Below are 12,347 nucleotides of genomic sequence, written 5' to 3' on the forward strand. Positions count from 1 at the left end.
GAGAGAGAGAGAGAGAGAGAGAGAGAGAGAGAGAGAGAGAGAGAGAGAGAGAGAATGAATATGAATGAATATATATGAGTGTGTGTGAGAGTGTCCTGGCACACACAGAGCACTCTTTAAAAAAATCAATTTTAATTTGTTTTTGAGATATTTCTTACCAATTCTTTGAAATAACCATAGTCAGGTTGAGTCAACAAAACCAGGTGGTGGGAATCCAGAAATATGGCATACCACTTTCTACAAACTGTCAGTCCAATATTCTTTTCATGGTAAGAAAACCGTTCTTCTAAGAGAATATTTAGACTGTTACCCACTTGATATGGAATGGCACAAAATAAAAGCATGACTTCCCACATGTTGGGACAGAAAGAACAAAGGTGGACAGTCATTTTTAGTTTCTATTTTCTATTTTACTTTGAACTACATTTAAATGTCATTATATACTTACACTTTTTGCAGTTGGTTCTATTCTCACCCACTTTATTTTTATTTTTTAAATTATTTTTTCAGTTACATGTAGAAACAATTGTTTTCTGGCATTTTAGGATGTCAGACTTTTTCCCTCCCTCCCTTCTCCCACTTCACTCCTCATAGCAAATAGTCTGATATCGGTTTCACCAGTGCTTTTGTGTGGCACATGTTTCCATATTGCTTGTGTCATGACAGAAGACATCACACCATACAATGAAAAACTTATGAAGGAAATATAGTGGAAGATGGCATATTTGACGTGTAATCAGACTGATAGTTCCTTCTCTAGCTATGGGTAGCATTTTCATCATGAGTTCCTTATCGTTATTTTGGAAACTTGCTTTGCTGATGATGCTTTAGTCATTTACAGTTGATCATCATGTAATATTTCTGTTCTGCTCATTTCACTTTGCATCAATTCATATAAGTCTTTCCAGATTTTTATGAAATCATCCTGTTTGTCATTTCTTTTGGATCAATATCATTGTGTTCTATTTCAGCCATATACCACCACTTGTTCATCCATTCCCCACTTTCTAGAAACAGCAGAAAACACTTGACCAAGTAGTTAAAATTCTGAAGAAAACCAGTAAAAAAAAAAATAGTAAACTAGGCAATTGGGATTAAGTGAGTTGCCCAGAGCCACACAGCTAGGAAGCATGTGAGTTTAAGATTTGAACCCAGGGCCTCCTGACTCCAAGTTTGGCTCTCTATCTATTGAACCACCTACTTACCCCGTTATACTCCCTTAGTATCAATTCTAAGATAGATAGGAAAGGTTTAATATTAAAAACAAAAACAAAAAAATTCTATCTTTTCCCAATCCCAATTTCCAGGTCTTTCCTTTTTTTAATTCAAGTATGTAAAGTATTACAAAGTACATCCTTCACTGAATTTTCACTCATTATTTAGAAAAATAGAGAGTTCTCTTCCCTTCAGCCCTCCCAATTAAAAACCAGAAGAGATTCATTAAAAGAGCATAAACATAATGAGAGATTATGTTCTTTCCATCTGCTATGTGACAAAATCAATAATGTGTCTTCATGCTTTTTTTGTTTTTTTAAACCCTTAAACACCCTCCATGGCAGAATCAAAATGAAGGATTGGTTTTAAGGCAGAAGAGTGGTAAGGGCTAGGCAATTGGGGTTACCAACTTGGAAGTATCTGTGAACAGATCTGAACCGAGGACCTCCTATCTATGAGTCATTTAGATGCCTTTTTCTTTAGGCAAATACTGTGGTATATTTTCCCCTGCTAGCTATTGCTAGAAAGTCCCCCCAATTTTTTTATGATACTTTTGTCTTGATGGTAAGAACCTAGAATAATCTCCTGTTCTAGCCACTTGATAGAATTCATTTTCTAGCCACTTGATAGAATTCATTTTCTTCTGTCTTAAAATCTGCTATGGTAGATTATAATGATGACTCCTTTTGTATGGTGCTTCATAGTTTTCAAGGGACTCTCCTCATAAGAAACTTTTGAGGTAGGTAGTACAAGAGTTATCCCTATTTGACAAACTGAAAATGCATAAAAAATGCACAAGCTGAAGCTTTAGAGGTTGTCACTTGCCTGTGGTGACACATCTTGTTAATTGTCTGAAAGGGGAATTCTAATCCATGTTTCCAGATTCTAAGTCATGGACTCTTGCTTATTATTTTCTCATTTAAATTTCTAGCAGAACTATATATTTAATTAATGAAAAAACAACTACTGTTATTTTTCTTTCTTTTTTTTTTTTTGAGATTTTTAACCTGACTTCTGAATCATGAAGAATACATAAATTGCCATTCAGATCGCATAAGTGTAAATAATTGCATTTGGATTATATTTCCCTTTAACTTGGCTACTTTATTAAATGATACGACTTAATAGAGAGCTGTCACAAGTTTCCAATATAGAAACTGTTGAATGCTTTCATATTAACATTAGATTCCTTCCACCACTAAAATTAAATCAAAATAAAGACTTTATTTTATTGTTATGTGAAACAGATAAGTGCTAAAAATACACAGGTGACTTCAACTATCTTTTATGGTAAATCTTCAAGACATAACTTCTTCATTATTTTCTCTGCTGCCAGTCCAGAATTTCATGAATTCTCCCATTCATATAATCAGTACATCACTATATCCCATCTTCTATTTTTATTGTGTAGCATGACATTTTAAGTATATATGAGAAAGCCTGATATACAGAATGGAGCACTGACTGTGGAATTAGGAATGACCAAGTTTAAGTATCATTATTGACTCATAGTAGGTGACCACAAACAAAATAATCTCTCAGTGCCCCCAGTTAACTCTTCAAGACTGTTGCTCTGCATAGAAAAAGGAAGCTGTTTACTCAATATTTACCTCTATATACTCTGTATACTAATATAATCATAGGTCTGATAATTTGTTTATTTACATATGGATGTGTGTATGCATGTATTCATATTTAGTGCATAATTCTTTTACATATGCTACATGTAAAAGTACATATACTATACTGTTATTCTATAATTGTTTAATGCAGTAAACTTTTTTGGGGGGGTCAGGATCCTCCATGGTGAAGCCTATAGACTCCTTCTCAGAATGTTGTTAAACATAAAAAATACATAAGATTAAAAAAGAAATAAATTATATTGAAATAATTGTCAAAAAATTTTTTTAAGTTCAGGGATCTCAGGTTAAGAATTCCTGGTTTAATGTATGTTTTTCTTTTCTTTCCAACTGGATGGTAATCTCTTCCTGGTAGGAACCATTTTGTATTACTTTAACCCATAGCATCTAAAGTATAATGCTAAATAAATAGTAAATGCTTGATAAATTCTTGTAGATTGATATTTTGATTTGTTTCTTTTTCATAGGTAAAATTTATTTTTATTTTGTCTTCCATTTCTCTTGAAGGCCCTTCCTTCTTCCATGATTATAGTAGCAGTTTACTGTCCAATGATAGCTGCTATCTTCATTGTTCTGAAGATGGTCAATTACCGCCTGCACAGAGCACTTGATGAAGGAGAAGTTATAGAGAAGAGTGCTAATGAACTCACTGATCGGGGAACCAAACCTGAAAAAGACAGCTGTTCAATCAGAAGAAAAGATAGCAATGGACCTAGGTAAGGAAGTCTACTTTTCCATTATATATGACTGAGTCTTCTGCACCCAGTATGCTTATGTGGTTTTAGTTGTCAGTATGGTTGAATAAAGTTAATCTTTATAGATTGTGGCTAGGAATAAACTAAAGCTAACTTGCCCACATGGGGATTAGCCTGTAACTGAGGTCTTCCTGTGATGCATGTTAGAACAACTTTACGAATACCCACTTTTGATGTCATTGATCTTTTAATATTCTGGAATTTACTTGAACCAACCCCCCCCTTTGTAAACATACGTAGGGATTATACAGCATGATCCATGCATATTAAGTAAACTTCAGCAATAAAAATGGTAATATTATTATTCCACATAAAATTTTATTATTTTTTATTATTCCACATAAAATTTTCTGTCTTCTCTTGTGGAATTGGGTGTGAAGAGGAAGAATGTAGCTATTCCTGATTATGAGCTCTAATGCAAAAGCGAAGATAGGAAAGAACTTATAATCCACTGCACCTTACTGAACATTTGAAATATTCTTTCTAAAAACTGAGTTTTAGTAGCAAGGAATGAATGAATTATATATTTAGAAATTGTGTCCTTCAATAGCCCATTTGGTTATTAGTTCTTAATTTTTTGGGTGGGGAAGATGTTATACCTATATTTGGCCATACTTCTTAGTGCTCATAAAGTAGTCAATCAGGTTCCTGGTTGCCTAGTTGCTCTACTATTTAGCCTGAGATATGGTCCCATAGTGGTAGGACTCTGTATTACTACCTATGCTACTGATATTGGGGAAAAACTTCTGCATTATGAGCAAATAATTTGTGATGCAAATAAGAATTTGGTTTATTTGAATTAGTCATTTAGCAAAAAAGAAAAAAATTCATATCATTATAAACTAATAGCATTATTCTTCTAGAGACTAAGAATATTTTTAGAACTGATTACTACTAGTGGGACTATGTATGTAATACCATTGGCATCTAGGTATAATCAGGAGAAAAGGTGAAAAGGGATGAATAAAAAAGGATGGAGAAAATAAACAGCAAGAGAAAAGGAAGAAGAAAGAGGAAACAAAAGTGGTGTATATGATGGCAAAGTAGTAATGAGAATCTTGAGCATGAATGGAATGTAATCAGAAATTACATCATCCTGATATATGTGAAATGAGGTAGCACACATGTACATGTGTGCCAACAGTGTCTGAAAAAATGTAATCATAATCTTCTTATTTTGCATAATATATATTCATAGGTAGTTTTCAAGTTAAATATCTTATTTCCCTTAAAGCTATCATCTTTATCCCCTAAAGCTGATGTTTTTTCTCCTATTCCTTTTTACTTAATCAATGATCTGTTATGATTAGTCAGTCTATTCCCATATCTCCAGAACTAAATATCAAAGGCAGGGCCAGAAAAGAGGTAATAGTAGAGAGGAACACAAGTGACTGCGAGCCAGCTTAGAAAATGCTGATTTATAATATTTGAGTAATTCAAGATTATGAAACTTTCAGATGCTAGTGTTTTAGAAATTAATTTAATAATCCTATCAAAAGAATTTTTGAGGGTACAAATAATTTAATTATTTGATCAGCTTCTCTAGGTTTAGAGCAAAATTCCTAGTGACTTGAGGGTAGAGGGGTTTGTTTTTGTTTAAGAAAATAGTGAAGATGACAGCTAATTACGAAGTAGTCCAGATCTATGAACTTTTCTAATCAATAGTTGGTTTCTATATTTGGTATTTCCTAGGACTAGATGCTTGCTGAGCATTGAATGTGATAAATGAAAAGCTTTATGCTGATTTTTTTGCCTTCCTTACACATTAGTGGCTTTTCTAGCTCGTCTTATTAGCTGCAGAAGCCAGGGGAATTTAAAACAAACAAAACAAAAAACCCCAAACCCCTCAACTTGTCAAAATGTCTTTTAGTAAATTTCTGACAAGACTCTTATGTTAGATTATAGTATCCTAGATCCTATCTACTCTCATTCAGTTAGAGCTGAAATTAGGCTTTATAGCCTATCAAGTTTAAAATCTCCTCATTCTCTATGGAGGGAAATGATGACTCATAGAAGCCTATGGTCACATTACTAGCAGATGTTAGAGGAAGAATTTGAATTCAAGTCCTCTAAGTCTAGCACTCAATTTATTCATTTTTAAAATATTTAATTTATTTGTTTTATAACTGATGTTTTTAAGCTTAAAATTAAAATAGTAATTGAATTTTTCTTTTAATGATCATATTTCTTAGGAGAAAGATTGAAGCTTTGACAAAGTTATAAATGCTCTAAAATAAGAATAGAAATAGGTTGCAAGGATATGGGGAAATAGATTGAACTTGGGTTCTAGATAAAATTGATTTATTTGTCCTTGAAAAATTCAACGAATTTTTAAATTGTTTCAGAATTGGACTCGTTACATATTCAACAATTTTTGGAACTTGGAAAATGCATGGAACATGAGCAGATTTGCAGATTCTTCAGTCAGAATAATATTAACTAATATTTTGGATATTGGTTAATCAGTTAAAAATCATGAATTAACCAAGAGTACGGATACACATTGTAAGTTGGCTAGTATTTTGAGAACCTTAACTTTGGTGTTTTCTAGATTTAAGAATGAGGGCCTGAGGCCTTCATAAAATTGAGTTGAATTTTCTAAAGAAAGCATTACAATCATAATTTGATAAGGTGCCTTTGGAAATGTATGAGAATCAATATTGTTCCTTCCCTCTTTTCAAATAGTTAATACTTTCATATTCATGAATAAGTAATATAATCCTTTATACTCAACATATGTATTATACTTTTTAAAAAATTTATTTACCTATTTCATGTGTATTTTTTCTTCCAGATTTTCTTGAGTTTTGAAACTATTTATTGAGAATTATTTTCATGGAAATTCCCAAAGATTTGAAAATATACAAATATTTTCTAGGAGTGAAATGTGTTGGAGGATAGTTTTGAGAGTTTGATCTAATAATTTACTTTACCAAGAGACAGGATTAGATGTACCAAGTAAATATGATCACTAAGGCAGGCCTAGTCATAAAGGATTATAACTGAGGAGCTGTATTATTGCCTACAGAAAAAGTTTATGTACAACTCTCTGGAAGGCATTAGTGTTTTATTGAGAAAGTTCAAATGTAAAATGAATTTTAGAAATTATCTGTTCGTTTCCTGTTACAATCCTTACTGGTTTACAAATAGACAATCAGTGTTGTGTGATGGCATGTACTACAATTTTTTTTTTAAACCCTTACCTTCCGTCTTGGAGTCAATATTGTATAATGGCTCCAAGGCAGAAGAGTGGTAAGGGTAGGCAATGGGGGTCAAGTGACTTGCTCAGGGTCACACAGCTGGGAAGTGTCTGAAGCTGGATTTGAACCTAGGACCTCCCATCTCTAGGCCTCGCTCTCAATCCACTGAGCTACCCAGCTGCCTCCTGCACTACATCTTTTTGAAAAAACAAGAGCAAGAAGTATTTCTCAAACTTCTGTTTCTTGCCACAGATGCAGGATTTATGAGGGAGATACTTGGCCAGGAGCCAATATTATCAGTGCCATCACATTCCTTTCCAATAGCAGTGCATTTTCTGAATGCATTTTCTTTTGCAAATAGAATAGTAGTTAGGTTTCTAGAAAAACCTCTTGACCCCACGAGACATTTCACTGTCTTTATTGATTAAATAGATTCTTATAGGCTATACTGGGAACCTGACCACTGTTTATAGCATTTTTAAAAATTGGAAAATGTGGGTTAAATTCCATACATCAACATTATAAAATCAGCTTTTATAAAACAACTTGTTTATAGTGAGACTACTTATACTCATGTTTATCTATTTTGCTTTGCCACAAATAAATTGTCCTAGAAGTTTAATGACATGCTCTTTTCCACTCCAAAGTCCATTTACTCAAAGATTAATTCATATGATTTTCTCTTTTTGAATGCCATTATGAGAAAACTTAAGCATTAAAAAGTAGAGTATTATTACTTAAATCTTTATCTGAGAATTGTCTTCTATAGATATTTATTTATTACACTTCGGGAGAACATTAAACCACAATTTGCACTGTAAATTTAGTGTATATGGAACAATATCTGATGGGTTCTAAGAAAACAATCATGGTTTTGTAAGCTGTGTTTAAGACTTTGTGTTCTAATGATTCATGTTGTCTAAGGTTGTTTTTTTAAAGCCTCAGTATTTAATTTTGGGATACTTTAATTAGTATAGTAACATACTACTTATATAACTACTTAGTGGCATAAATTGTAACAAAGGCTAGAAATTCTTCACACATACACACTTAAAAAAATTGCCTATTTTCCACCAAGAAAAATTTTTAGGTGTCTTTAGTGCCCCAGGCATTATGCTGGGTACATAGACCAAAAAAGGGGGGGGCGGAGATGCATATTCTTGTTCTTGGAGAGTATTTGTTGGAGAAAATAACATGTTTCACGCACACACACTGGATCAAATAATTACAAAATAATTTCAAAGGAGTTAAATATATGGTAAGGAGGGTACTAACACTTGGAAGAATCAGAGGCTTCATGTAGAACTTGATTCTTCAACTGCATCTGGAAGGAATAGAAGAATTCTGTGAGGTAGATATGGGGAAGGAATGTTTATCAGGGGTGAGTACAAGGGTTTAGAAATAGGATTTAAAATGCTGTATATGCGGAACACAGTGAAGGACTATAGTTCACTTTGACTGGAGAATGTAAGCAGCGAATGCATGATGAGTCTAGTGAAGCTGGGAAGTATAATGAAGCTAGGACTTTAAAGAGCTTTAAAAATCAAATGTGGAGGAATTTATATTTTATACTAGAAGTAATAGGGAGCTATTGGAGTTTGAGGAGGATCTATTCATATCCGTATTTAAGGAAAGTCACTTTAGTAGCTTAATGGAGGATAAATTAGAGTGGAGAGAGAAATAACCCAAGAAGATTAATTGGGAAGCCATTACAACAATCTAGGCTTAGACATGTGTAAGTCCTGCACCTTAATGATGATTGTATAAGTAGAGAGAAGGGATTAGATTTGAGGGATGGCATAGAGATAGAAACAATAAGATCTGACAAATGATTGGGTACATATTGTGAGAGAGTATAACCCTGAGTTTACAAGCTGAGGAAACTGAAGGAATGGTTGTTCCTTCAAGAAAGTTTGGAAGAAGGGTAGATTTTAGGGAAAATAGAATGAGTTCTATTTTGGACATGATGAGTTTGAGATGCCTCTGAGATATCATTTTGACTTTCCAAATAGGCAGGATTGATAAGGGACTAAAACTCAGGGAAGAGAGTAGAACTAGATAATTCAGTTTGGTTGACTTCTATGTAGACTATTGGACTCATGAGACTCATATCATTAAAAGAAAAAGAGTAGAAAGAGAAAAGGATCCAGGATAGTCTTGGGGAGTTCCTAAAGTTTGAGCACATGATATGGATAATGAGCTGTGGAAGGAACCTGAGAAGATAAGGGCAGAACCAAGAGAAAATAGTGTCATGAAAACCTAGAGATCACTGAGTATCCAGGAGAGTGGTGATCAGCAGTGTCTAATGCAGCAGAGAGACAGAGAAGTATGAGGACTGTGGAAAAGATAATCAGATTTGGCAATTAAGAAATTATTGGTAACCAAAGAGAAAATAGTTTGTTAGTTCATGAAGTGAAAGCAAGGTCAGGAGTGAGTGAAAGAACAGGAAACACAGGCACTGAATCTAGTATTCTTGGAGTAGAGCTGAGAAAAGGAAGAAAGCTTTAGGATAATATTGTAAAGATAGGTGGGGTCTAGTGAAAATCCCCCCCCCCATTTTTTAAAGGTTGAAGATCTCCAAGATAGGCATGTTTGAAGGCAATAGGGTTGGGACTAGTGTATTAGAAAGAGAGAAAGTAGGTGAGGGTGGGAGATGATTGAGGAAGCAGGCCATTTGATAATATGAGAGGAGAATGGATTAGGGCACCTGTAGAGGGGTCAGCCTTCTCCAGAAGGGTTACCTTATTAGAGGCTGGAAGAAAGGAGAAGAGAATGCAGGATGGTTCCTAGGGATTTTTAGATGATGAAAAAGGGAAGAAGAGGAACCTCTTAAGGAAAAGATTCAGTTTTTTCAATGAAGAAATAATGTCCTTGGTTGTGAAAGGTACTATGGAGAAGCTTGAGGAGAGAAGAGGTTTGGAATAGCTTCTGTGGGAAATGAAAGATCTCAGGGAGGAATAAAAGATATCCTTGTTACAGTGAGGACACTGTTGAAATTAAATTAACTAAATCTGTAATGTATCTTTTCAGGATAGTTGAATTTCCTTCAAGCAGCATGCTAGATGAATAGGCAGATGATGAGAGTGAGCCAAAGCTGGGATTTCAAAGAGGGATGATCTTCAGACAGTTAGATAAGGTAGCAGAGGATTCAAGAGTATGTGGTTAAATGTAAGATTGAGGTTTGGAAGGGAGGTAAGTGAAGCTGTTGCCAGGCTAATGACCTGGGAGAGAGTATTGAGGGTTGGAGGGATTAGAGGTGAGAACAAAGAATATTCAGTAGGGAGTGAAGCATAGGGAAAGATAAAATTCTTTCCTTGATTGTGAAATAAATTGTATGATTGTAACACTTATGTTTATTCCTGTAGCATTTTGATTTTAGCTTACAAATTTTGTCCATTCTTATGCTCTGAATTTCTGAGAATTGTAGCACCGAGTCACATTTTAGGAGTCCACTTAAAGAAGCAGGTAGATTGAGTAAATTCTTTTTTACTCTGATAAATGAGATTAGAACTTCTAAATGACTCACAGAATTTATGTATTCCATTATTATATATGAATTTTTATGAACTTTTATAAAAAGTTCTTGTATTTTTTTTTGAAACTTCACATAGCTGTGCTCCCTTCATGATTATTAAGAACATGGATCGCAGTGTCAGAAAATGATTAATAAAAATTGTATCCATGTGTAATCTGGAAGAGAAAAATATAATAAAAAATTTTAAAGAAAAAAATTAAATGGGATTTAATTTTTTCAAAAGCTAAAGACTTTTCAGCATGAGATTTGCTACAATGTTGCATTCTTTGTTCTTTTAGTGATAGAAATTATGTGCTTTGTAGTATTTTATTAAACTTGAGCATCATACTTGTTATAGTATCTAGTTAATTGTTTTGAAAAAATTATTTTATATATTAATATGTTTCTAAACTCACTGAATGAAATATGTTTTTTACCCTAGTATTTAAGTTTTAAAAAATGATTAGAGGCATATTTTCAGTAGTTTCATTGGAAATAAGCTATGTTTAGGTAATAAACAGAGCTTACCATAAAGTTGCATGTAAGTTCCTTGGATGACCTTTAGTATCTTATGAATTTGAAAATATGCCTATGGTCTTAGAAGCAAAAATTTTATAATCTGTTATTTTCTATGGTTTCTTGTATAATTTACAAATTACTTTCTCAACAGAATGAATTAGAAATTATATTCCTTTATCAAAAAAGTTATTTTTACATAAACATCACATTTCAAGTTTAGTAGAAATAGTAAATAATGAAAAGATAATTTTTCTAAAACAAAATTTGTCATGCTCACTGATCAGCCTAAGTTTTCTATCACTAGGTATTTGAAGTTTACTCAAATTAGGCCTTGTTAAGGGATATACCATTTTGGGCATTTATTAGTTTAACAATTTAATATCTTAGTTATAGTCAATAAGCAAGCTTTTATTAAGAATCTTAAGGTACTCTACTAGATACTGTTGATAGAAAGGCAAAACAGAACAGGACCTGCCACTAGAGAGTTTATATACTTTTATCAGGGAAGATAAAATGCACATAAGTGTAAACACTAAATACAAGATAATTTTAGAAGGGAAGAAACTAGCAACTGATGAAAATCAGAAAAAGTCTTATATGGGAGGTGACTCTTGAATTGAGCTTTGAAGGAAACTAAAGATTTTACCTGAATGTGAGAAGAGAGGACATTTCATTTAAAGATGAGAAATGTGCTATCAGGATATGCGGAATAAGAAGTTCACTTTTGCTTTATCATATAGCATCTAAAGAAAGTAATGAAGGAGCCATTCCCTAGTTGACAAATAGTCAAGTGACATCAATAGGCAGTTTTCAGAAAAAGAAATCAAAACTATCAATAAGCACAGGAAAAGATGTTCTAAATCTCTCATAGTTAGAGAAATACAGATCAAAACAACTCTGAGGTACCATCTCACACCTAGCAGATTGGCCAATATGACAGTAAAGGAAAATAATAAATATTGGATGTGTCCTGGCAAAATTAGGACACTAATGCACTGCTGGTGAAGTTGTGAACTAATCCAACCATTCTGAAAGGCAATTTGGGATTATGCCCACAGGTTTTTAAAAGACTGCCTGCCCTTTGATCTAGCAACACCACTGCTGGGTTTGTACTCCAAAAAGATAATAAGGAAGAAGACTTGTGCAAAAATATTTATAGCTGCATTTTTTATAGTGGCAGAAAATTGGAAAATGAGAGGGTATCCCTTGCTTGGGAAATGGCTGAACAAATTATTGTATATGATGGTGATGGAATATTATTGTGCTGAAAGGAATGATGAACTGGAGGATTTCCATGTCTTTCCATGAACTGGAAAGACCTCCAGGAATTGAAGTAGAGTGAAATGAGCAGAACCAGGAGAACATTGTACACAGAAATTGAAACATTGTGGCACAATCAAATGTACTGGACTTCTTTACTAGCAGCAATGCAATGACCCAGGACAATTGTGAGGGACCTAGGAGAAAGAATGCTATCCACATTCAGAGAAAGAACTGTGGCAGT

The 12,347-nt window shown here is 33.5% G+C and overlaps 1 protein-coding gene across 2 annotated transcripts in view; it reads left to right on the forward strand.

Moving 5' to 3' along the window:
• The window catches only part of PCNX1 (pecanex 1), a 220,483-nt gene that overhangs the window by 22,396 nt on the left and 185,740 nt on the right, over positions 1 to 12,347 (forward strand). For both annotated transcript variants that reach the window (XM_044664916.1, XM_044664917.1), the window contains exon 2: positions 3,363 to 3,571. In XM_044664916.1, the coding sequence (XP_044520851.1) occupies positions 3,363 to 3,571 (209 nt within the window). The remainder of the gene's footprint in view (positions 1 to 3,362; positions 3,572 to 12,347) is intronic.

This window comes from Gracilinanus agilis, chromosome 2 (assembly GCF_016433145.1).
Source record: "Gracilinanus agilis isolate LMUSP501 chromosome 2, AgileGrace, whole genome shotgun sequence".
Lineage (NCBI taxonomy): Eukaryota > Metazoa > Chordata > Mammalia > Didelphimorphia > Didelphidae > Gracilinanus > Gracilinanus agilis.